The sequence below is a fragment of the Lampris incognitus genome, chromosome 4 (genome assembly GCF_029633865.1).
Source record: "Lampris incognitus isolate fLamInc1 chromosome 4, fLamInc1.hap2, whole genome shotgun sequence".
In the NCBI taxonomy this organism is placed as follows: domain Eukaryota; kingdom Metazoa; phylum Chordata; class Actinopteri; order Lampriformes; family Lampridae; genus Lampris; species Lampris incognitus.
This window is the reverse complement of record NC_079214.1, coordinates 47,783,719-47,806,979: the sequence shown is the minus strand read 5'-3', so window position 1 is coordinate 47,806,979 and position 23,261 is coordinate 47,783,719. Positions and strand designations below refer to the sequence as shown.

The following is a 23,261-nucleotide window of genomic DNA, read 5'->3' as shown; positions in this document are numbered from 1 at the left end:
TGTCTCCTTGTACTCCTGTCTACTTTCTTCATCTCTCTGACTATCCCACTTCTTCTTTGCCAACCTCTTCCAATTTCCCGCCAGGGATGAATAAAGTATTTCTGATTCTGATTCTGATCCTCTGTATACTTTCCTGTACTCCCTCATTACACTACCAATTCTCCTTGTCTTCCTTCCTCTGTCCAGATGACACACAAGTACTTTCCTACCTGTCGCCTTCACTATTTCTGCAGTAGTTGCCTAGCCATCCGGCAACTCTTCACTACCACCCAGTGCCTGTCTTAACTCCTCCCTGAACTCCACACAACAGTCGTCCTTCTTCAACTTCCACCATTTGATCATTGGCTCTGCCTTCACTCTCTTCTTCTTGGTCTCCAAAGTCATCCTACAGACCATCATCCGATGCTGCCTAGCTATGTTCTCCCCTGTCACCACCTTGCAGTCTCCAGTCCCTTTCAGATCACACCTCCTGGATATAGTCCACTTGTGTGCACTTTCCTCCGCTCTTATACATCACTCTGTGCTCCTCCCGCTTCTTGAAATATGTATTCACCACAGCCATATCCATCCTTTCCACAAAACACACCACCATCTGTCCCTCCACAATCCTCTCCTTGGCACCATACCTGCCCATCACCTCCCCATCACCTCTGTTCCCTTCACCAACATGCCCGTTGAAGGTCGCTGCAATCAGTACTCTCTCCTGCTTGGGTACAGTCTCCACCACTTCATCCAACTCACTCCAGAACCCTTCTTTCTCTTCCATCTCACACCCCACCTGCAGGACATATGCACTGATAACATTCATCATCACACCTTCGATTTCCAGCTTCACACTCATCACTCTGTCTGGCGCTCTCTTCACCTCCAACACACTCTTGACATACTTTTCCTTCAGAATTACCCCTACCCCATTTCTCCTCCCATCCACACCATGGTAGAAGAGTTTGAACCCACCCCGAGTGCTCCTGGCCTTACTCCCCTTCCACCTGGTCTCCTGCACACACAATACATGTACCTTCCTTCTGTCCATCATAGCCAGCTCTCTCCCTCTACCAGTCATAGTGCCAACATTCAAAGTTCCGACTGTCACCTCCACACGCCTACCCTTCCTCCTCTTCCGCTTCCTCTAGACATGCCTTCTCCCTCTCCTTCTCCTTTGCCCAACAGTAGCATAGCTTCCACCGGCAGCCTGCTGGCCAACAGTACCGGTGGCGGTCATTGGTAACGTGGGCCTCAACCGATCGGTATGGAAATGTGATTTATGATCTGCATATTACATCTGGCAAAGGTTTTATGCCAGATGCCCTCCCTGACACAACCCTCCCCATTTATCTGGGCTTGGGACCGGCACTAAGAAATGCACTGGCTTGTGCATCCTCAGTGGCTGGGTTAGTAGTGGTAACTTAACATGGTAGAGTGAAAACCATAAAAAAAAATTTTATTTCCTCTGATGAAAAAAGCTTAGTTCAAAGGGAAACGAATAAGTAATTGAAAAGCAGTCCTATCTTAAAAATCAAGAAATACTACTTAATCTTCGTATCGATTTCTTTTTGCAATGTCTTGGTCACCAAAGAACTAGAATCTGGCAGTGTGGTTTAAATGAACAATCATAAACGGTAGCCCTGTGATTGGCTTCATACTTTACTTGACCCTACTGGAACTCATTGGCCCAGGTTCCCCACATATTTTCAAGAGGATAGAAATTCTGAAGAGTGGTACATTATACATTAAAGTATAGTTACATACAGATGTAGCAATTGTGGTCATTATCGCAATTTGAAAAATTATGATTTCAAGAGAATTCTACATGTTTCTCTTATGAGTTGAGTTTCTGTAACTTTTATATCAAACATGACTAAAAATAATAACAATAAGAATAATGAGCCAAAATGTACGCTGACTAGATGATTGTGTGTGTGTGTGTGTGTGTGTGTGTGTGTGTGTGTGTGTGTGTGTGTGTGTGTGTGTGTGTGTGGGGTGGTCGGAAAATCAGTTCAAACTTTGGGGTTGTTTTGATTCAACAGACTGGTTGGTTTTAGGAACCCTCTGAACCTGAGCAAATACTGACCATGTTGAATTCTGTGTGGACACCTGTATTCCCACTCGTACCATCTGCTCCTATCCGAATCAGAAACCTTGGATCAATAGTGACATTCAGCTGATACTAAAAGAAAGAACTGCCACTTTGAAAACCGGAAATCGGGACTGCTACAAGGAAGCCAGGTACGCACTGAGGAAAGCCATCAAGTCAGCCAAAAAAACAATACTGTGACAAACTGGAACTGCATTACACCATCGGGGTCTCCAGGCACACGCGGCAGGGACTACAAGCGATAGTGGACTACAAACCCAAGCCAGGCAGTTGTAACAACACCATCGCTTCACTCCTGGATGGCCTGAACAGGTTCTGTGCCCACTTTGAGTATAACTCGGGACCACCAGACAATACTCGGAAACTTGTTGGGCCCTTGCTCATCAAGGTAACACATCACGTGAAGGAGGCTGACATGAGTAAGGTTTTTAAATCTGTCAAAGCATGAAAAGCTGCTGGCTCAGATGGTATCCCATCTCATGTCCTTAAGACCTGTTCTATTCAGCTATCAGATGTTTTTTCTCCCCAATTGTACCCGTCCAATTAACCCTACTCTTCCGAGCCATCCCAATTGCTGCTCCATCCCCTCTGCTGATCCAGGGAGGGCTGCAGACTACCACATGTCTTTTGCCAGGGGGACGTAGCGCGTGGAGGATCACGCTATTCCCCCCAGTTCCCCTCCCCCTTGAACTAATGTCCTGACCGACCAGTAGTGGTGTAGGAAGATGGCGGCTCATATTCACATTTGCAGCGGCCTCAACAAGTACCATCTATGCAGTGTCTTTGTCCACATCTGCGTCTAAGTTTTGTCTTCGTTTCATGGCTTGGAGAGCTGATGATGGATCGGCTGGGAGAGCTTGGTCTGCTGCATCCTGTGGGCTCAGGGACCACAGCCTTGCCCGGAGCTGCACCCAAGAAGGTAACACCGAGGGCAGTCTGACAGGACATGGAAGCGGGGCAGGCTAAGCTAATTGCTAGCCCATGCAGACTGGCAGTTCCGATAACACTGAGGGCGGTCTGGCACCGACCTCACCTGACGTTGACTGTGGTGTTTTTGATATCGTCGTGTGGAATGCGGGGAGGTGTGTCGAGGGTGTATGGCTGGGAGAGCTTGTCTGCTTCGTCCAGTAGACCCAGGGACCACGGCCCCTGCCTGGAGTTGCGCCCGAGGAGGAAACACTGAGGGCGGTCTGACAGGACACAGAAGCGGGGCGGGCTAAGCTAACTGCTAGCCCATGCAAATCGGCAGTTCTGACAGTCATCTTGGCTGGCGCTCGTTCCCTTGGACAGTGATTTTTTTGTTTAGTTTGGATATATGTGTTAGTTTGGATTAAGTGTGTTCTTGTAGTTTTTGGATGTGTTTTTGTCTTTGTGTTATACTGCTGTGAGCTGGGGGAAACGGCATTTCATTGATGACAAATGACGACTAAAATGTTCCTGATTCCTGACCAGAACACATACCCACATCTGGCTTCCCACCCGCAGACACAGCAATTGTGTCTGTAAGGACAACCAACCAAGCTGGAGGTAACACAGGGATTTGAACTGGTGATCCCTGTGTTGGTAGGGAACGGAATAGACTGCCATGCTACCCAGATGCCCAGACCTGTTGCTTTGACCTCAGTAATAATAAAATGCTTTGAAAATTTAGTTAAGACATGTGTAAATTTGAACATTCCTTCCAGCCTTGATCTGCTACAGTTTGCTTATCGGTCAAATAGATCTGTGGAAGATACTGTCATTGTTCCATTTAAATTGGTGTTAAAGCTTAGGGACCTTGTTCTATGTAACTCCATCTGTAAGTGGTTATATGACTTTGACAGGCAGACCTCAGACAGTGAGAGCAGGTACCAGCTAGCTACTCATCTACCATATTTCTCAACACAGGACCACTGCAGGGTCTTGGTCCCTTACTCTACAGTCTGTTCACACATGACTGTGTTGCCAAATATCATAACACCGTAGTGAAATTTAATGTATCCCAAGGGAGGCTGGGAACATTGAGTCTGAGTGGGCCACATTCAAAGCCTCTATTGCAGGTATAGCAGGTAGGAGCTGTGGTCATAAGGTTATTGGTGCCTGTCGAGGTGGCAACCTAAGAACCTGCTGGGGGACACCAGCAGTGAGGGAAGCCGTAAGGCTGAAGAAGGAGGCCTTTCGGGCTTGATTGGTCCAGGGGTCTCCTGAAGAAGCAGAACGGTACTGGAGGGCCGGAAGGGCTGTGGCAGTCACGGAAGCAAAAACTTGGGTGTGGGAGGAGTTCGGCAAGGATATGGAGGAGGACTTTTGGTTGGCCTCAAGGAAGTTCTGGCAAACCATCCAGCAACTCAGGAAGGGGAAGCAGGACTTGACTCAGGCTGTGTTCAGCCAGGGGAGGGGAACTGTTGACCCAGACTGGGGATGTCGTTGGGGGGTGGAAAGAACACTTTGAGGAGCTTCTGAACCCAGCTAACACGTCCTCAGTGGAGGAGGTAGCGTCTGAAGACTCGGGGGAAGCCCCACCCATATCTCTGGTAGAGGTCTCTGAGGTAGTTGGGAAGCTCCCCGGTGGCAAGGCGCTGGTTGTGGATGAGATTCGCCCTGAGATGCTGAAGGCGCTGGACATTGTCGGGCTGTCTTGGTTGACACACCTATTCAGTGTTGCGTGGCGGTCAGAGACAGTACCTGTGGAGTGGCAGACAGGGGTGGTGGTTCCCATATTCAAAAAAGGGGACCGGAGGGTGTGCTCCAATTATCGGGGCATCACATTGCTCAGCTTTCCTGGGAAAGTCTACTCTAGGGTGATGGAAAGGAGGCTCCAAACGATTGTTGAACCTTGGATCCAGGAGGAACAATGTGGATTCCGTCCTGGCCGTGGAACAACAGACCAACTCTTTACACTTGCGGAAGTGCTGAGGGAGGCATGGGAGTTTGACCAGCCAGTCTACATGTGTTTTGTGGACTTGGAGAAGGCTTATGACCATGTACCCCAGGGCACTCTGTGGGGGGGGGGGTACTGCAGGAGTATGGGGTACCCGGGCAGTTGCTACCAGCCATCCAGTCCTTGTATAATCAAAGTGAGAGCTGTGTCCACATTCTTGGCAGAAAGTCAAACATGTTTTCGGTGGGTATTGGACTCCGCCAAGGTTGTCCCTTGTCTCCAATTCTGTTTGTGATATTCATGGACAGGAGGATCTCAAGGTGCAGTCAAGGTGAGGCATGTGTCTGTTTTGGGAACCTCAGAACTGCATTTCTGCTCTTCGCAGATGATTTGGTTTTGTTGGCTTCATCACAGTGCGACCTCCGGTGAACACTGGGGCGGTTTGCTGAGTGTGAAACGGCCAGGATGACGGCAAGTCTGAGGCCATGGTTCTCTACCGGAAAATGGTGGATTGCTCCCTCCGGGTTGATGGATTAGTTGTTGCCTCAAGTGAAGAAGTTCAAGTATCCCAGGGTCTTGTTCAGGAGTGAGGGTAGGATGGAACGGGAGATGGACAGGCGGATTGGTGCAGCATCAGCAGTAATGCGGACATTGTACCAGACCGTTGTGGTGAAGAGGGAGTTGCGCTGGAAGTCAAAGCTCTCTTTACCAGTCAATCTTCGTCCCAACCCTCACCTATGGTCATTAGCTTTGGGTAGTGACCGAAAGGGTGAGATCGCGGATACAAGTGGCTGAAGTGAGTTTTATCCGTAGGTTGTCTGGGCTCAGCCTTAGATATAGGGTGAGGAACTCGGACATCCGGTGGGAGCTTGGAGTAGAGCCGCTACTCCTTCGCGTCGAAAGAAGCCAGTTGAGGTGGTTCGGGCATCTGATAGGATGCCCCTGGGCACCTTCCTTTGGAGATTTTCCCGGCACGTCCAACAGGGAGAAGACCCCAAGGTAGACCCAGAACTCGCTGGAGTGACTACATGTCCAATCTAGCCTGGGAACACCTTGTGATCCCCCAGGAGGAGCTGGTGGGCATTGCTGGGGAGAGTGATGTCTGGAGTGCCCTACTTAGCTTGCTGCCGCCGCGACCCAACCCTGGAGAAGCGGGTGATGATGAGATGAGATGAGATAGTGAAATTTGCAGATTTCCCTGATTGCCCTGATAAATGACACTGATTGCCCTGATAAATGACAAAAATGAATATGCCTGTGGAGGTGAGGGACCTATCCTTATGGTGTCAAGATAACAACCTCCCTCTAAATGTTGAAAAAACAAAGGAGATAATTGTAGATTTTAGGAAGTCAATTCAGACACCTGTTTACATCAACGGTGTCCTTGTTGAAACTGTGAAGAACTTCAGACTTTTAGGCATTCAGATCTCAGACTCCCTCTCTTGGTCTCTAAAAACCAGTTGTGTCATTAAGAAGGCACAACAGAGACTACTGTTAGAAAGGTTCCAAATGGGTGTATGTGTGTAGATCACCATTGGTACTGCCTCCCATTGTGGGGCGGAACTTTCCTTTAACTTCTACGAGAGCATAGGACCTGTTTAAGTGACGGACCGAAAGTCAGCGACCTAAGGATTACCGTAGACGTTAAGGGATAGTCTGATTATATTTTTCTCCTCTCCCCCGAGAGACCTGTTCTGTTCGTGTGCGTCCACAGAAATGTAAGTTGTGCTGTTTATGTACCAGATATAACTTTGCGGCTTTGTTAGGTTTCTGTAATTAATGAGTAGTAGAAAGGCACCGAGCTAACGGTTAGCAGCTAACAGCTTTCACATTTGTGCTTTATTCTTCTCACAGTTCTTTGATAGTTCTTACCCGTTGTAATTTATGTATAATGTTGCCAATGGTTATTTTGTATTGTTTCATTTTCAGAACCACACAAACACACACACACACACACACACACACACACACACACACACACACACACACACACACGCCTACTTGTCAATAAACATCTTTGAAGATAACATCCTTGCATTCTTGCCGATGCACCACAGTGGTCACATACTCCCAAGCAGCTACAGTTACAGTCTGAATTAGCGAACCTTCATTACAACTGCATTTTTCTGAGGTGTTTTGAAAATTGCAGAAAGTCCACAAAAACTCTGGTCAATCTCTACCAGACTACCATAGACAGCATCCTTACTGGAAGCATACTGGTGTAGTTTGAAAACCTGACTGAATAGGACCACAAACAACTGAGAAGAATAGTAAAAACAGCTTCAAACATCATAGGAACAGCACTGCCACAACTTGAGGACAAGTACACTACCCATTGCAGAAGGAAGGCCCTTAGTATCATGGAGGACACCAGCCACCCTGCACGTGGTCTGTTCTCCCTCCTTCCCTCAGGACAACGCTTACAGAGCGTCAGAGCTCCAAACTGCGGCCTCAGAGACTCGTTTTACCCCAGGTGGTTAGAATAATGAACAGTGGGTGCCTTACCCAACTTAAGTGGTTTATTATTCTGTGGAATTTCTGATTGCTTATTTATTGTTTTTGTTATTATTTATTATTTCCTTGTATATAGTTTTCAATGGCTGAAAGAGCCAGGGCACATTCATTTCATTGCATTTGAAGGTACATGGTACTTTTTATATGTATATAACAATAAAGTGAAACTTTACACACACACATACACGTGTGTGTGTGTGTGTGTGTGTGTGTGTGTGTGTGTGTGTGTGTGTGTGTGTGAGAGAGAGAGAGAGAGAGAGAGAGAGAGAGAGAGAGAGAGAGAGAGAGAGCCACAGGCATACGAGGGATGTTACATTTCATTACTGTGAGCCCAATTTGTACTAGCTAGACAAAAAAATGTACTGAGTCATTCCAGGCTTGTAGCTTGACGAATTGTCTCTTTGCCCCCCCCATCCTATCTCTCTTGTCTGTTTGTCTGTCACAGATGAGCAACCACAGCTCCGACCTCGAGGAAGAAATGTGAGAATGGACCCAGAAAAGACATGGATTTAGTGCCAAACATCAAGGAAGAGAGCAACAGTCATTATATCAGCCCAGCACCCATATCAGTCTCTAATCCCCCTAGCAGGGGTGTGCATATAACATAGCATATTCAGCAGTGTCCCAGCATCTCACTTTCTATAACTAGCATTAATTTAAAATAGAAAACAATGTATTCTGTCTTTCTTAACATATTAGGCCCTTCCTCAGTCTCCATCATCTCCTTCCCCATTTCTCATTTCGTTCTGGTAAAATGAAAAATATCCATCAGGTAACAGCTGATTGAGAAAAATTATTCTTGCCTATTATGTGTACAAGCACACACACACACACACATTGTAAAATCCAGCTGGCAGATTGATACTCAAATTATTTTTTTCTTTATTCTTAACTCTTTTCATCAGGCTTTCTTATTTTCTTCATTTTACACAGTGTGTTTCCATACACACTATTATTCTAGCACTATAATAAACAGGTCAGTAATATGAAGAAGACATTTTGTAAACGTGTTACGCTGGTTATCTCACCCTCATTAATATGCCTATCTCTATAAGCATATTCTGTTTTAAAGCGGTAACGTGAGTATTAGTAACAATACATCCAACACTATAGCATCTGACAACAGTTGCCTGTCTCTTGCTTCCAACATGACTTGTCCCCCCCCCCCCCCCCATTTTACCAAAGGAAGTGAATTGTATTAAAGGCAACTAATCACTCGGTGATAAAACTGTAGAAACTTGACCATTTTTAGAATATGAGGTTTACAAGACATGTAGGAATATTATTTGGCATGTATGAATAGAAAGGGATGTAACTGAAACACGGTATGTGAGTGTAATCTTGGCAAACGAGGAGTACTTATGTGGAGTTGGTGAAGCAGTGAGCGTTGTAAAGAAAGCTATAAAAGTTAAGTTTTTATTTTTTGAGGGGACTGTTCTTTGACACTATATATGACCTTCTGTTTGACGTGTATATCATAAACCTTTAATTTTTCTTTCCAAATTTCATGAAATTCCTCAAATACCCACATCGTCCTTGGATGAATGTCATTATTATCTGCGTGCGGGTACCGGTGGAGTTCAGAGAAACCTGAGCTCAGAGAAACATTACGTACGTTTTCGTTATCTTCTACTTTTCATATACACACGTGTTGTTCTCCGCTCTGACGTCACCAGAGGAAGTGACGCTCCCGTCTCTCACAGTGTTTCTGGCCCTGTGAAGACGTGGAGAGGCCACGGTCAGTGTGTAATATTGTGTATTACTGTAAACTTTTCTGTCACTGGTAAACTGTCTGATTTTAACCCTGCGTTAGGCTTTAGGAATTCTTGTTGGTTGTTTTTTTGTTTTTTGTTTTTTTTAAGAAAAAAAAGATGTTATGATTCTGATGGTGTTAGATGTTTCTTCTTGTTTTGCGTTCATATGAGAACCCGAGTGGAAACACTTCTTGTCACAGTAGTAAAGGTATTTTCGTATTTACTATGAACACCTGGGAGTTTTTTCTTTACTATACTGCATCTTGGAGGAACCAAAAAAAAATAAAATAAAATACAGAGAGACCAAAGACAGAGAGAGTGAGAGAGAGAGTGAAACTGAGATGAAGAGATGAGCATCAGGGTGGATGAGAATGGGTGCCCTCTTCTCATCACCTCAACAGTCACTGGATAGATTTCACAGATGCGAAAGTGTTATGATAATGTAGAACCCACAGGGAAATAAACAAACAAACAAAAAAGTGCACGCTACATTTCCAGAGCTGAACGCACGACATGAAAATGGTATCGCTCCATCCATTGGTTTAGTTTTGAATGATTTCTATGTCAAGTGTGACTCATTAAATGTCTTGAGGCAACCCATGCAGATAGGTTATCACAAACGTGTAAATGTTTACCCCCTAGAAAGGCATCATGTTGAAAATCCCTTTTAAAATGCCTCAGTTGAAGGCAAGGGATGATAGCCATCTGTGAAGATACAGCTACCAGAAGAAGGAAGACATAAACTGGTTCAGACTTTGTACCCAGTGCTAAGTAGACTTTCATTCACAATTGTATTGTTACTATGAAGAATAAACTGTATCAAGCATTTCTAGAACTTCATTTATTTAATGAAAAAAAGTAAACAAAAGTGATATGTCTATCTAAATTTGAAACCATGTCAAAAGGGTGTGAAGCCCTCTTCCTGGCAGCTGTCATAGTAAACTAGCTCAGTAAGAGCTGCAGCATGTCATGTTTGACTTCACTGTGAGATTTGGTCCTTGCGACCAAGAGTAGAAACACCATAAATGGGTTCAAGTTGCTAGTTAACAACTCTTCAAGAATGATATTTGACAGATTAAGATTTTTGCACAACTATAGTGAAGGAAGCTATCAAATGGTGGGTTCAGACCATCTCCCAGCATTAATGTCATCACCTGATTAGCTGCATGGTACACATACAGCGATTTACAGGGCTCATGGTAGGGGGCTTGCAACTGCTGCTATGCTTATAGTCATTGTACGTACAACAAACATTGGACCCTTTGTTTTTGATTCTGATTGGACTGATAGGATAAGAACTTGTGAGAACATAAAACGAAAAATGAAACTTGAGTCTTTGATCAGAAAGTATTAGCACTAAATAGCACTTACCAGTATCTACAGTTGGTCAGTGTCTACTAAGTGGTTATTACACAAACTCCCATTGGAATGTCAACAGGCATTCAAAGGTCACTTCCGCTGTTGTCAAATATACAAATTCATTGTTCGAGGGATGGCACCTCTATTAGACTAAGATGCATGGGTCTCAATCTAAATGTAAGCCCATCCACAGATCATCCATTACCAGAATGCTAGAGTGACTAAGTTACTAAACTACTAAGGTTCTTGCACAACTGCAGCATACTGTTGACAAAGGAGATAACCCCATGCACAGTGAAAGTCATGCTGAACAACGCAGTACGCAAAACCTTGTGACAGTATGGGAAATAAAACACTGATGGATGGAAATTAACAATGAATTTAATTTTTTGAGTTCAGTCTACTAACCTAGATTGAATTTTAGTCATTTGCGCATATGAGTGCTCCAAGGCTGCAACGGTTGAAGAGTCATATTTTGGCTGGAAATAAGGTAAGCATGTATATAACATGATAAAGAGCTATAATTTGGTAAATTTAGTGTCATTTACAGTCTGATAGTGATTAACAACATATTTAACCATATGCATTTTCTGCATGGATGGTTGAAAGGCTGGCTCTGTGCTAACAGTTGGGCAGAGTAAACAGGGAGAAGAATAATGTTTATTTTAGGGAAAACCCTGGTCATTGTGCAACATTTATCATCCATTATTATCCACATTTAGAAAAAATAATTTCTACCAGAATCCGTGTTCATGTTTGTTTATAAAAACAAATCAGTGACTTACATTGTGAGCCACTATAGTGTAGTTATTGTTTGTTTAAATTCTACATGATCTAGTATTCATATATTCACGTTCATATGAAAAAGCAATGGATGAAGCAAGAACTTGCAGGGAATGTTTCGGAAGACATTTTCCAAATTGTGGATACGCCCCTGCTTGGCCTACTATTTATTATCATTGCATGAGCTTAAAAAAAAACCTAAATAAAGTCTCAAATTCATCCCCTCATTTCTTGCAGTGTTTTAGACCAGTGATTCCAAGAATAGTAACTTGTGTTTATATTGTCAATGTGTGTATGTGTACTTTATCATTAAGGGATCTTTCCTTGAAAGATGCTATTGGATATCTTTCGGCTTTCCTGAAGCATATTATGACTCATAAATATCAAGCAGGGGTTGCCGAGTGGTAGTGGTTGATTCCCCAGATGGCTACATTTAAAAGCACAGGAGCTGAGTCTGTTGAGTTGTTTGTGTTAATGTTTGATGACCCCCCACACACACACACACACACCAAAAAGACTTAACTGTCTTGCCCGCACATTCCTCAGGAATCTGTGCAGCAATATCCAATGAGTTTTTGAGCATGCAGATGTTGGCATGGGTATCCACTGTCTTCCTTTTTGAATTTGTCTTGCTGGCATCGATTTGTTGTCGTTATTCACATCACTGAATGACAGTTGTCAGGGTTCAGTTAATATAGTACTTTCAAGGTCTGTACAATCTGAAGACATTTCATCGATGGTCAAAAAAAATCAACTTAAATGATAATGTTTATATTTTGGCCCCAAGTGATTGTCTTGTGTCGGTGTCTATCTCTATTTGGGGTTTATGTTCAGGAATCCACAAATGTCTCTCAGAGCGATAAAAAATATAAATGCTGCTTTTTTTTCTCTGTAGAGTGCAGCAATGGCAGGTCCAGATAGTCCCCTTACCACCCATGTCTTGAACACTACGATGGGCGTCCCTGGGTCGCACATGGCCCTCAGCCTTTATAAACAGGACTCATCCGCTGCTGTCTGGAGTCTGATCACCAAAGGGTAACATCCATCCATCCATCCATTATGTGAACCGCTTATCCTGCTCTCAGGGTCACGGGGATGCCAATCACAATGCGGTGTCTCTGAAAGCAAGCCTTAAGTGTCTCAAGGAAATTAAGTGTAATTCAATTTATTAAGGAAATTAAGTGTAATTAAATTCATTAAGTGACTCAAGGACACTTAATTACGTGATTTCTTGGCTTTGAAGAACTTAAAATCATATCTTCTCTTCACAGGACTACCAATGATGATGGACGCTGCCCGGGCCTCGTCACCAGAGAAACGTTCATGGCCGGTGTGTACAAACTACACTTTGAGACTGCACAGTATTGGGAGAGTTTAGGAGAGACCTGCTTCTATCCATATGTTGAGGTGAGGAATGTTTCAGAATTGTTATGTTTTGGAATCTATTGTTCAGCCGTCATCTTTTTTTAAGCTGAATTCAGTTAATTCAAAGAATTCAATTCATTTAATCAGAATCCAATCAGATTTTGTTGTGATTATCTCTGTGAAACATTGCCACAATGCTAATTATTTTTGGTTGGGTTACTCAAATAAAACATTCATATGCATGCTGTATGACCACTGCAAATAATTATTTTAAAAATATATCTTCAGTGTAATGACTGACCTTGCTTTCACATTTATTATTGCAGATTGTCTTCACCATAAAGGACCCCAGTGATAAATTCCATGTTCCTCTTCTCCTCAGTCGTTTCTCCTACAGTACTTACAGAGGGAGCTAGAGTGCTTTTGAAGGTCCCTCCTTCAAATTAATGTAACATCGGAGGCAAAGGCCAAATACAACAGTCAGCACCAGCACCCTCACTTCAGCACCAGTTGAACCCTTACTTGCAAACTATCAATAGGAAATTACGCTTTGCATTTGAAATGATCATGTTATATTAAAATTGTACTATTGAGTACACAATGGACTCAAAATATATATTAAAATTTATTAAATTGGAATGCACTGATGTTATGTTGTTATTCTACACTATACTGTCGTCATTGATTTCAAGATGTAACGAATTGTTATTAATGTCCGAGCCTTTTATTTTACTGTCAAATGTGTTTTCTTAATTTTCTCATAATTTCCTAATCCAAATAATCCACCTATAAAACAATGATCAAGGCACCTTAATGTGACATTGCAGTGGATATATTTACAGTAGGATATCGGTTACATTCACAGACCAGGCTGCGTCAATTTGAAACTTGTCCACGGACTGAGAATCGATCCCGAATCAAGCTATGGACTTGGACTATCATCAACTCGTGGGCCGACAAAAACAATCATATCGCCAAAGCTTAAAAATATTCTGATCTAAATGTAATACATCCTGGTGTTCCTTTGTGTTTTCTGTTAATTCAGTCCGTGGCTCCATCCATACTTTGTCGAAATGTTTTTTTGTTGAAAAGCCGGCATCTTTACGTCCATGATCTATTCTCTGTTATCGACTGCTTTTCTGAATGGCGGTGATGGATATTTCATGGGTCGATTGGTCTCTTCTGGCAGAAACAGGGCCTTCCATCTTATGGTAGCATTTGTACGCATATCGCAACGTTATATGATCAATGCTTTATAGTTTCTAATTTTACTTCAACTACAATATTGTACACAATGGCCGACGATGAGTTAGAAGCAATCCGGCGGCAAAGAATGGCCGAACTGCAGGCAAAACATGGGGTAAGGAGAAAACATGAGCTAATAGAGCGTACTGAGTCCCACCATAAAAGGAGATGGCACACTTATACAGGTGCCGTTTGGTGTAGCTAGCTGGCGAGCTAACGTCCGTGCCAGCCCCTTTTGTAAAAGTCCGTAATATATAATATCACAGATGCCCAAAATTACATGTGTTGGGCATGGCACCGTGTTGAAATTTAATGCAGACCAAGTGCTTTTGAGCCAGCGTATCGGCACCACTTTAATGCGTTGTCAATGTACTGCCATATATATGGTAAGCACTGACACAGGCTATCTTCGCTAACATACACCGCGGCTAGCTGATGTTAGCTTTGTATGTTTTATCGACACGGGGTATACTGGCTGGCCGTCTTTCACAATAATCGCAGTATACAAACTATTGATTGGTGGAATCGGTTCAGAAACGGAGGTCTTATGTCAGGGGCAGTCAACTACCCCCCTATTAGATTTGTCAAGTTAAGAGGAGGACTACGCCATGATCTCGACGAATGCAACGACTCCCTCGACGAGTACTATAGGTTAACTTATCTCTTTTGTCTTCTGATTTCCAAAATAAGAGATGAACAGTTATTATAAATATGTAAATAGCTATGTGTATTTATTAGGTCAACAAATACTTAGACTAAACCATTTTGCGAAGTTGAGGCAATAATTTAGTTCCAACTAGTACTTGCAAACTCATGCAGTTGCAACCTATATTAGGTTATCAGTCGTTGGTTGAAATGACCCTGTGTCCATGCCAGAGGAGACACACAAGCGAAGATCTAAGCCTCTCTATTCTCACGCATCCTCAATTTTAACATATAATTCTTAATTAATTTCTGCAACAGGTTTTGAAAACAGAATATATTTACAACATTCTAAGAAATAGTACACAAATTAGAGAAGATGCTCTACATATTTTTCACATACCCGCTGGAATACTGGGAGTCAGTTCTTATTTAAAACACTTAAGAACAGAAGATAAAAACGTTCTGTTCCGCTGACCGGGCCACATCTGTCATCTCTTGAAGCTCTACTGACCTGGGCTGTTTTGGCTGGTGTCAGGCTTTGTTCTAGAAGAGACAGTACCTCACAGTACATCTACCCGTAGTGTCTCAATTCCTCAAATTCATTTGCACATTAACTCCTTGCATTTTATCACAAAATACAGTAGATTTTTAAACCAGCTGCACACTGTTTCCTAATTTGACTCACATTTCAATTCAAAGTCAGTAAAGAAAGTCTGTTTTTCAGTCTAACTACAGTCCTATTTCCAAGTACGTCTCCCTATAAATGGTCTTCTCTACACTTTCTGTTAACATGTCATATCTGAATTGCGAAATAACTGATATGATATACACTCACTGGCCACTTTATTAGGTACACCTTGCTAGTACCGGGTTGGACCCCCTTTTGCCTTCAGAACTGCCTTAATCCTTCGTGGCATAGATTCAACAAGGTACTGGAAACATTCCTCAGAGAGTTTGGTCCATATTGACATGATAGCATCACGCAGTTGCTGCAGATTTGTCGGCTGCACATCCATGATGCGAATCTCCCGGTCCACCACGTTCCAAAGGTGCTCTATTGGATTGAGATCTGGTGACTGTGGAGGCCATTTGAGTACAGTGAACTCATTGTCATGTTCAAGAAACCAGTCCGAGATGATTCGAGCTTTATGACATGGCGCGTTATCCTGCTGTAAGTAGCCATCAGAAGATGGGAACACTGTGGTCATAAAGGGATGGACATGGTCAGCAACAATACTCAGGTAGGCTGTGGCGTTGACACGATGCTCAATTGGTACTAAGGGGCCCAAAGTGTGCCAAGAAAATATCCCCCACACCATTACACCACCACCACCAGCCTGAACCGTTGATACAAGGCAGGATGGCTCCATGCTTTCATGTTGTTGATGCCAAATTCTGACCCTACCATCCGAATGTCGCAGCAGAAATCGAGACTCATCAGACCAGGCAACGTTTTTCCAATCTTCTATTGTCCAATTTTGGTGAGCCTGTGCGAATTGTAGCCTCAGTTTCCTGTTCTTAGCTGACAGGAGTGGCACCCGGTGTGGTCTTCTGCTGCTGTAGCCCATCTGCCTCAAGGTTCGACGTGTTGTGCATTCAGAGATGCTCTTCTGCATACCTCGGTCGTAATGAGTGGTTATTTGAGTTACTGTTGCCTTTCTATCAGCTCGAACCAGTCTGGCCATTCTCCTCTGACCTCTGGCATCAACAAGGCATTTTCGCCCACAGAACTGCCACTCACTGGATATTTTCTCTTTTTCGGACCATTCTCTGTAAACCCTAGAGATGGTTGTGCGTGAAAATCCCAGTAGATCAGCAGTTTCTGAAATACTCAGACCAGCCCGTCTGGCACCAACAACCATGCCACGTTCAAAGTCACTTAAATCACCTTTCTTCCCCATTCTGATGCTCGGTTTGAACTGCAGCAGATCGTCTTGACCATGTCTACATGCCTAAATGCATTGAGTTGCTGCCATGTGATTGGCTGATTAGAAATTTGCGTTAACGAGCAGTTGGACAGGTGTGCCTAATAAAGTGGCCGGTGAGTGTACTTAGCTCATATTAAAACCAACATTAGAATACTTTTCTGTTATCCATATCCCTCTCTTTCTCTGCCAAAATACAGATTGCAACCCACTACATCTCCTTCTGGAATATGAATATCCTTTAAAATCAATAGTAGGTCGTACTAAATTGTCCCTAGGTGTGTGTGTGTGGGGGGGGGGGGCGTGCTGTGATGGCTTGGCGGCCTGTCCAGGTTGTGACCCTGCCTGCCGCCCAATGACTGCTGGGATAGGCTCCAGCATCCCGCGACCCTGAGTAAGCGGTTTGGATAATGAATGAAAATCAATAGTAAACCCATTGTAATCTGTTTTCATGAAACTCCAGCACAAGCTGGCACACATGGGGTGTGTCCAACATATTTTTGGTAATTTCGCGACTGACAGCGCAAGCGCAACTCTGGCACAGTTGAAAAGGGAGTTGGATTAGAATGAATACATTACAAGATGGTGGAGTTGGGTGAGCTTCAACTTTGCCAGTCAAATCAGCTCTTCTCATACCCTTTAAATGCATTGTGGCATAGTGTATTGTCACTTTTGTGATGGATGAAGAGGAAAGTCCATCCAAACTAAGGGTAAATTCTTTCCCTGCACCTCTTCATTGTCCACTCATTTATAGGGATGGGTACCGAAACCTAGTATTAAACGGGTGCCGGTGCTAAATTATTTAAATCCATAGTATTGATAAGCTCCAACGTTAACAATTCTGCCATCAGTATTGGAGAAATTAAGAAAATAAATTTCCTATTTATTTAGGCTACATAAACTTTATTTTGCACCTTTTATCTCACCAACTCTGTTTCTAATTTGCAATATGATTAAGACTATGCATTTTCACTATTTCCAATCCAGAAGAGAGGTCTCTCTCTTGGAGCCTGTCGCATGTCCGAGCTGAGGGGCAGGGCCAGCTCTCTCTCTCTATCTCTCTCTCTCTCTCTCTGTCTGTCTGTCTGTCTGTCTGTCTGTCTGTCTGTCTCTCTCTCTCTCTCTCTCTCTCTCTCTCTCTCTCTCTCTCTCTCTCTCTCTCTCTCTCTCTCTCTCTCTCTCTCTCTCTCTCTCTCTCTCTCTCTCTCTCTCCCACACACACACACACACACACACAGCCTGCTCTTAGTGACAATGGCAGAGAGAACTAAATGGTCAAAAGTCTGGCTATAGTTCGCTAGAGTCAATGCTGACAATGCTCATTGCAACAAGTCTTTTACATGTAAGGGTGAAAACACAAGCAAGCTTTTGAAACATCTAGCAAAAGTGCATCAAATACAGGCAGAGAAATACACAGTTTCTGACTGCCTAGCTCGTAGTTCATCTCTCGTTGCCCCATCCAACTCAGGTAGTATGTTATGTATGCTCGCAGCCTCGAGCCCACATGGAGTTAAGTAAATATACAAACATGGGTTGATGATTAAAAGCAACACTCTGTCCAGACATGAGAAAACAAAGCAATGTTAATTCTGTCCTTAATTTGTTTTGTTTTTTCTCTTAAAAAATAACTGATAAGCAGTATCAGTAAGAGTAGTAGTACTGTTAAAATCTTAACGATACCCATCCTTACTCATATATTCCATTCCTGTAGATTGTGACAAAACAAATATATACATAATTTTAAGCTGTATGCAAGAAGAAGATGACATAACGTACACATTGCGTTCAGTATCCTCATGTCATGCACAAGCCTACAGAGGCTGACAAAGGACGCAATGGTTAAGTCTAAAGCCTGAAACCAGAGTGGATTTTCACTTCCCAATTCTCTTACAGTCAAGAAAACATTCCCATCCATCTTGCCAGATTGACAGTGGAATTAATGCCCATCCTACAGGAATTCTAGGGAATCCCAACCAGATGTCAGGCTCTAGTATTGACAGTTTGTACTAGTGGATACAACCTATTGGATGTTTAAATGTATTTGGCTAAGGAGCGTGTAAACATCCGACTTTAACTGTATTTCAGTGAGGTGAAGTGCATAGACACGTCCATTATATTAAATTTGGAAAGATGCTTCCGTGCATCCTCGCCTAGACAGCCACGCAAAAATGTCTCATTGCACCTGCGTCTGTGCTTAGACGTGATCTGAGCAGGCAAAGCCAGAAGTGCAATTGCAAGCCAAAATGGACACCAGTGTTATACTGCACCAGTGGATCTGCATTAACACAACCCCAGCTGCACCACCCCACTCATCTCGGTGCAGCCAGGTCCCTTTTGAGCCACAGAATTACCAAATGGGTGCAGGTGGGGGAAAAATCCACTGTCCACCTTCTGCCCAAATAAATTGCCAATCTGCCTGCATTTGCGTGTCCACTGGCCTTTTGCCAGGACTAGGACAAAAATAGAGCTGCTTGTCTCATTTGTTTTCTACCCATCGTTATCTTGAGAATCTGTTTTTAGAGTGTGTTACAATCCTCACTGGATAATTGCTTGTGCTTCCTGGCTGGATCCTGACACTGAAGTTTATTTCTCTTTATGATGTTGCTATGTAATTTGGCCAAGTATGCCTTTGAACACCAGCATTGGGTAGTAACATGTTAACCAGCAGCACATTGCTATGGTGATCCCATTCCTCCAGTTTGTTTTCATTATAAGTAGTCTCCCATTTTCAGTCAGTGGAGACAAACCTCGTAGTGACCTAAGATAAAATGAGATGGCTTAGACAAGATAGCTTGACTGGGAAAAAAATAGCGCTTGGATTTTTTATATTCCATAGTTGGAAGTATTTCAGTTTTGATTTGATCAAGTAAAGAGGTAAAAAAGGCTGAACTTCGGTGTCACTTGGCTGCCCTGATTTTTGAGACAAAAGCAAATTAGTGAGGCAAGTCAATATCTGAGGCAAAAAAGGAACCGTTTGCTAATGGGAGTGTAATGATAAAGAATAATCATAAGTTTTATAATTTATGAGACCCATCTCATCATGGTTGCTCAATGCTGGCTGATATGATATCTCTTTCAATATTAATCAATAACTCTACCAATTCACCTATATTAATTCAAAAGTCACTTGGGTGCGTATATTATAACATTGCATGTCACCTTTTGTTTCAGGATGTTTCAAATGATCATAAAGGACAGCAGGAGGCCAAACAGAAGTAAGATGAATCATTCCTTTAATAAAGCCAGGTTACATCAGCTTGGCAACCCACAGGATGTTTAATTTCTTTTACACAGTGCTCATTGTATTGGAGCCAGTGAGGTGATGTGGTATATAGTAATTATATTTTTGTACCATTCACAGAGACACAGAGATGAGAAACTCTATATTGGCCCAAATCCTAGACCAGTCCGCCCGTGCCAGATGTAAGTTTGCTTTCAAAACTGGGTTAATTTGGTTGTTGAACACTAACATCAATGTCACTTTTAAGAGAGGAATGCTATAGTTGAGAGGGTACACCATTTTAGAAAATACACTGAACCTCACTTTACCTTCAACATTCATTGTGCTGCAGGTTGCCCTTCTTGATGGATGTAGTATCTTTGCATCTGTTTTGGTCTCAAACCAAGGTGGTCTCAAACCAAGTGCGCCCAATAGCAATATGAATAATGAAGGGTAGATTCACTGTGAACATAACTGAAGTTATATGATAACTCTGTTCTTGACTGATCATCTACTAAACACCATATAGGCTATAAAAATAATGCTTTACATCAGAAGTTTGCAAAAACTGCCCAATGTTTCACTGACTATTGTATTACATGTAGTGTTAAGTGTAATTAATACCGTTTGCTTTTTTTTTTTTATTGAAAGTGTGGCAGTTATTTTTTTTCTGTTTTCAGTGAGCAATCTAGCTTTGGTGAAGCCAGAGAAGGCCAAAGCAGTGGAGAACTATCTCATACAAATGGCTCGTTATGGGAAACTGGGAGGAAAGGTAAGAGACTGGCTACTGAAAATTAAAAGACAGTGTTGAAGTTCTGCCTTAAATAACTCGAGTGTTTTTTCCATCCTCTGGCAGATTTCAGACTCCGGCTTGATTGAAATCCTTGAAAATGTCAGTCAGCAAACAGAGAAAAAAACGACTGTCACAGTAAGTGTCACCGAACTGATCCAAGTGTTACGACTACAGTAGTCTATCAGTTGTATCTCATACCCTGTGATGCCCTCCTTTCAGTTTAACAGAAGGAGGGTGATGGACTCGGACGATGAGGATGATTACTGATGCTCCAAACTGAATCCCTGAATAAGCAAGGTTGCATAGTGGCAGCGTCCCGGAGAAGAAATGCTTCAAGTGGGACTCTCTTCATTGGCAGCCATCTTTTGATGGATGAATTTCCTTTAGTTGAATGCTGGAATGCCACAGCAGTTTTTGTGTGGTTCTGGAAACTACATGCCCATTAGGAAGACTGAGAGGTTGTCATTGTCAAAATTGGGGCATTTTAACATACATGATGATAGTGCAAATGTAATTGTACTTAAAACACTCTGTTCCATGTAAGGTGTTACATTCTTGCACTGCATGTATTGTACCCCAATTCTGACAGACCATAGTAATCCTTTTTTTACCCTCTTAGTTCTCCTCTATAGCTAAAAATACATTTCTCACTGTTTTCACCATGATCAACTTTTGTTCTTTAAACACAAGAAGCTGGACAAAATGTGAAACAGATACTCCTGTGACAGCATTTTATCCAGCCTGATTTGTGAATACTGTATATTACTATTCAGTGCTAGCATCCTATCTGCTGTGGATATAGCACTTTGTTATATTCTTTTGTTCTTACTAGCATGTAACATAAATGTTTACATTAAAAAAAATAAAAAGCCTTATATGAAAATCTTGTCAATCAACACTGAACCCTCACTGAAATTATTTTGAAATATTTGAGAATAAGGGATTGTTATTCTCTGCGATGGACTGGTGGCCTGTCCAGGGTGTTTCCCCACCTTCCGCCCAGTGACTGCTGAGATAGACGCCAGCATCCTGTGACCCTAATTAGGATAACTGGCTTGGAAAATGGAATGGATGGATGGATTGCTTTTCTTTTTTTTTAATATAAATGTATTTCTAGTTTTTCCTCTTATCCCACCCGATTAACCCAATGGCATATATCCGGAACTCTTGTCGAATAACTACTCTGGCTCACGTTTCCACGGGAAGAAGATAGTCGTAACACCAGATTCCTTCAAACTCGTGTCGGCAGCTCTCGCTATTTTACACGCTGAAGCCTCGCATGGATTGCATTACCTTCAGGCGGCGAAGGAGACGTAGGGAGAATGCTTTCGGTTGCTTGGCTGCAGGCGCCCGGACAGACCAGAGGGGTCGCTGGAGAACGACGAGTCCCCGAACACTACACCGATCTACACCCACTATGCCTCGGGTAAGGGTGGCCTAATGAATGCCTTACCCCGGGAGTCTGGGATACGAACCTCCCAGCCACATGACGAGCGGATTGCAAGAACGGCGGTTTATTCCGCTCGGCCATCAGAGTGGCCCGGATTGCTATTCTTAAAATGACATTTTACATACACAATTAGTGTTTAAATTATTTTTTTCTTTTTTTTAGCCAAATTGATTCAATGTTAAATCAGTACTTACTCTTGGTGTGCTGCAAGCCTCCAGAAATTAGTTTTCCTTCAGTACCTCCCCTTTTTCCTGCACAGCCCTGAGGTGATTTTCAACACTCCAGAAGTCTCATTAGTTACCCAGACACTGATGCCTTTGCCTCCATGTGACCGGGCGTCCCAATAATCAAAGAGCTCAGAGCAGCTATTGGAAATATTTGCTGGGCTATGTCCAAAACCATGCTACACAAAACTGTCATATAAAATGAGTTTCTAGTGCCCTTAAAACGTATGTGAATTAAGTGTATACAAGAAGTGTCCGGCTGCATGCTGTAATGGGAATATTTTCTGAGTTTGCAGCCAGTGTTGCAACATAGACACAGATGCTCCATAATACATTTTGTTTGTGCAGCACCCAGCCAATGTGGCCGCATATAGTAGACTGTCACTGTTAGATTGTTCAGGGCTGATTCTGGGCAATGACTTGGACAAGTGATGTGTTTTTTTTTCATATACATTTAATTGCTATAATTTCTACATTTAATCACTAGAATTTCATAGCTGAAACGTTTCAATGAATTTTATCGCATTTGTGTAAATTATTTTAATCAGTGTGTCTGTGTGTTATCTACTTTTGTTTGGGTCCATGAACTCCTTATTTTTTATAGAAAATACTTTTGAATTGCTCATTAAATTAATGATATTTGTGAGATGGGAGAGGAAAAGTGAGTCATGAAATTTTGAGTTCGTAAACAATCAGTCTGCAACTTTAGTGGTCACATGAGACATATGAGACATAGCTGACTAGTAGTCTTTACTTCTTAGGCAAATCTACAAGAACAACCAGCTTGCCTTCACTGTACTGCAGTTTAAATGGTCAAGGTGAACTTATTTAGTATTTGAGTATGCAGTACACACTCTTAAAATTATTAGTACGCTAGTGTGCATGGCGCGATTACGCCACTGGGGGGTCTCCTGTATCGGTGACGGCACCACCGGGGTCAGCCCTACGTTCCCTTGTGAGGAGATAAAGGCGACAGGAAGTTGTAAACAGACGAACCTCACACGTGGAGCCTTAGACGGTTTTTTTTTT

At 42.8% G+C, this 23,261-nt stretch overlaps 3 protein-coding genes across 3 annotated transcripts in view; all 3 read left to right on the top strand.

The window, feature by feature from the left end:
• LOC130112050 (heterogeneous nuclear ribonucleoproteins C1/C2-like) overlaps nucleotides 1-7,953 on the top strand; it is a 62,395-nt gene extending 54,442 nt beyond the window's left edge. The window contains exons 6-8 of the mRNA XM_056279352.1: nucleotides 2,135-2,226; nucleotides 2,312-2,483; nucleotides 7,915-7,953. Coding sequence (XP_056135327.1) covers nucleotides 2,135-2,226; nucleotides 2,312-2,483; nucleotides 7,915-7,953 — 303 coding nt within the window. The remainder of the gene's footprint in view (nucleotides 1-2,134; nucleotides 2,227-2,311; nucleotides 2,484-7,914) is intronic.
• Nucleotides 7,954-10,910: 2,957 nt separating this feature from the next.
• Nucleotides 10,911-13,363, top strand: uraha (urate (5-hydroxyiso-) hydrolase a). The gene is made up of 4 exons (XM_056279166.1): nucleotides 10,911-11,072; nucleotides 12,261-12,400; nucleotides 12,637-12,772; nucleotides 13,057-13,363. Exons 1-4 carry the CDS (start codon nucleotides 11,019-11,021, stop codon nucleotides 13,144-13,146), a joined length of 420 nt encoding a protein of 139 aa, XP_056135141.1. The 5' UTR covers nucleotides 10,911-11,018; the 3' UTR covers nucleotides 13,147-13,363.
• A 533-nt stretch (nucleotides 13,364-13,896) lies between these two features.
• On the top strand, nucleotides 13,897-21,450 carry pdcd5 (programmed cell death 5). Its single transcript, XM_056278892.1, has 6 exons — nucleotides 13,897-14,090; nucleotides 19,717-19,760; nucleotides 19,907-19,968; nucleotides 20,446-20,537; nucleotides 20,622-20,693; nucleotides 20,778-21,450. The coding sequence occupies exons 1-6, from the start codon at nucleotides 14,025-14,027 to the stop codon at nucleotides 20,823-20,825; spliced, it is 384 nt and encodes a 127-aa protein (XP_056134867.1). The 5' UTR covers nucleotides 13,897-14,024; the 3' UTR covers nucleotides 20,826-21,450.
• Nucleotides 21,451-23,261: the final 1,811 nt, after the last annotated feature.

Bases quoted from the DNA above. Each gene is read 5' to 3' on its own strand.
- uraha (XM_056279166.1), top strand. From the start codon at position 11,019: ATGAGTGCTCCAAGGCTGCAACGGTTGAAGAGTCATATTTTGGCTGGA. The intron at 12,401-12,636 runs GTAACATCCATC...TTCTCTTCACAG, and splicing joins TGGAGTCTGATCACCAAAGG to GACTACCAATGATGATGGAC. The intron at 12,773-13,056 runs GTGAGGAATGTT...TTATTATTGCAG, and splicing joins GCTTCTATCCATATGTTGAG to ATTGTCTTCACCATAAAGGA.
- pdcd5 (XM_056278892.1), top strand. From the start codon at position 14,025: ATGGCCGACGATGAGTTAGAAGCAATCCGGCGGCAAAGAATGGCCGAA. The intron at 19,761-19,906 runs GTAAGATGAATC...TACCATTCACAG, and splicing joins CAGCAGGAGGCCAAACAGAA to AGACACAGAGATGAGAAACT. The intron at 19,969-20,445 runs GTAAGTTTGCTT...TTCTGTTTTCAG, and splicing joins CCAGTCCGCCCGTGCCAGAT to TGAGCAATCTAGCTTTGGTG.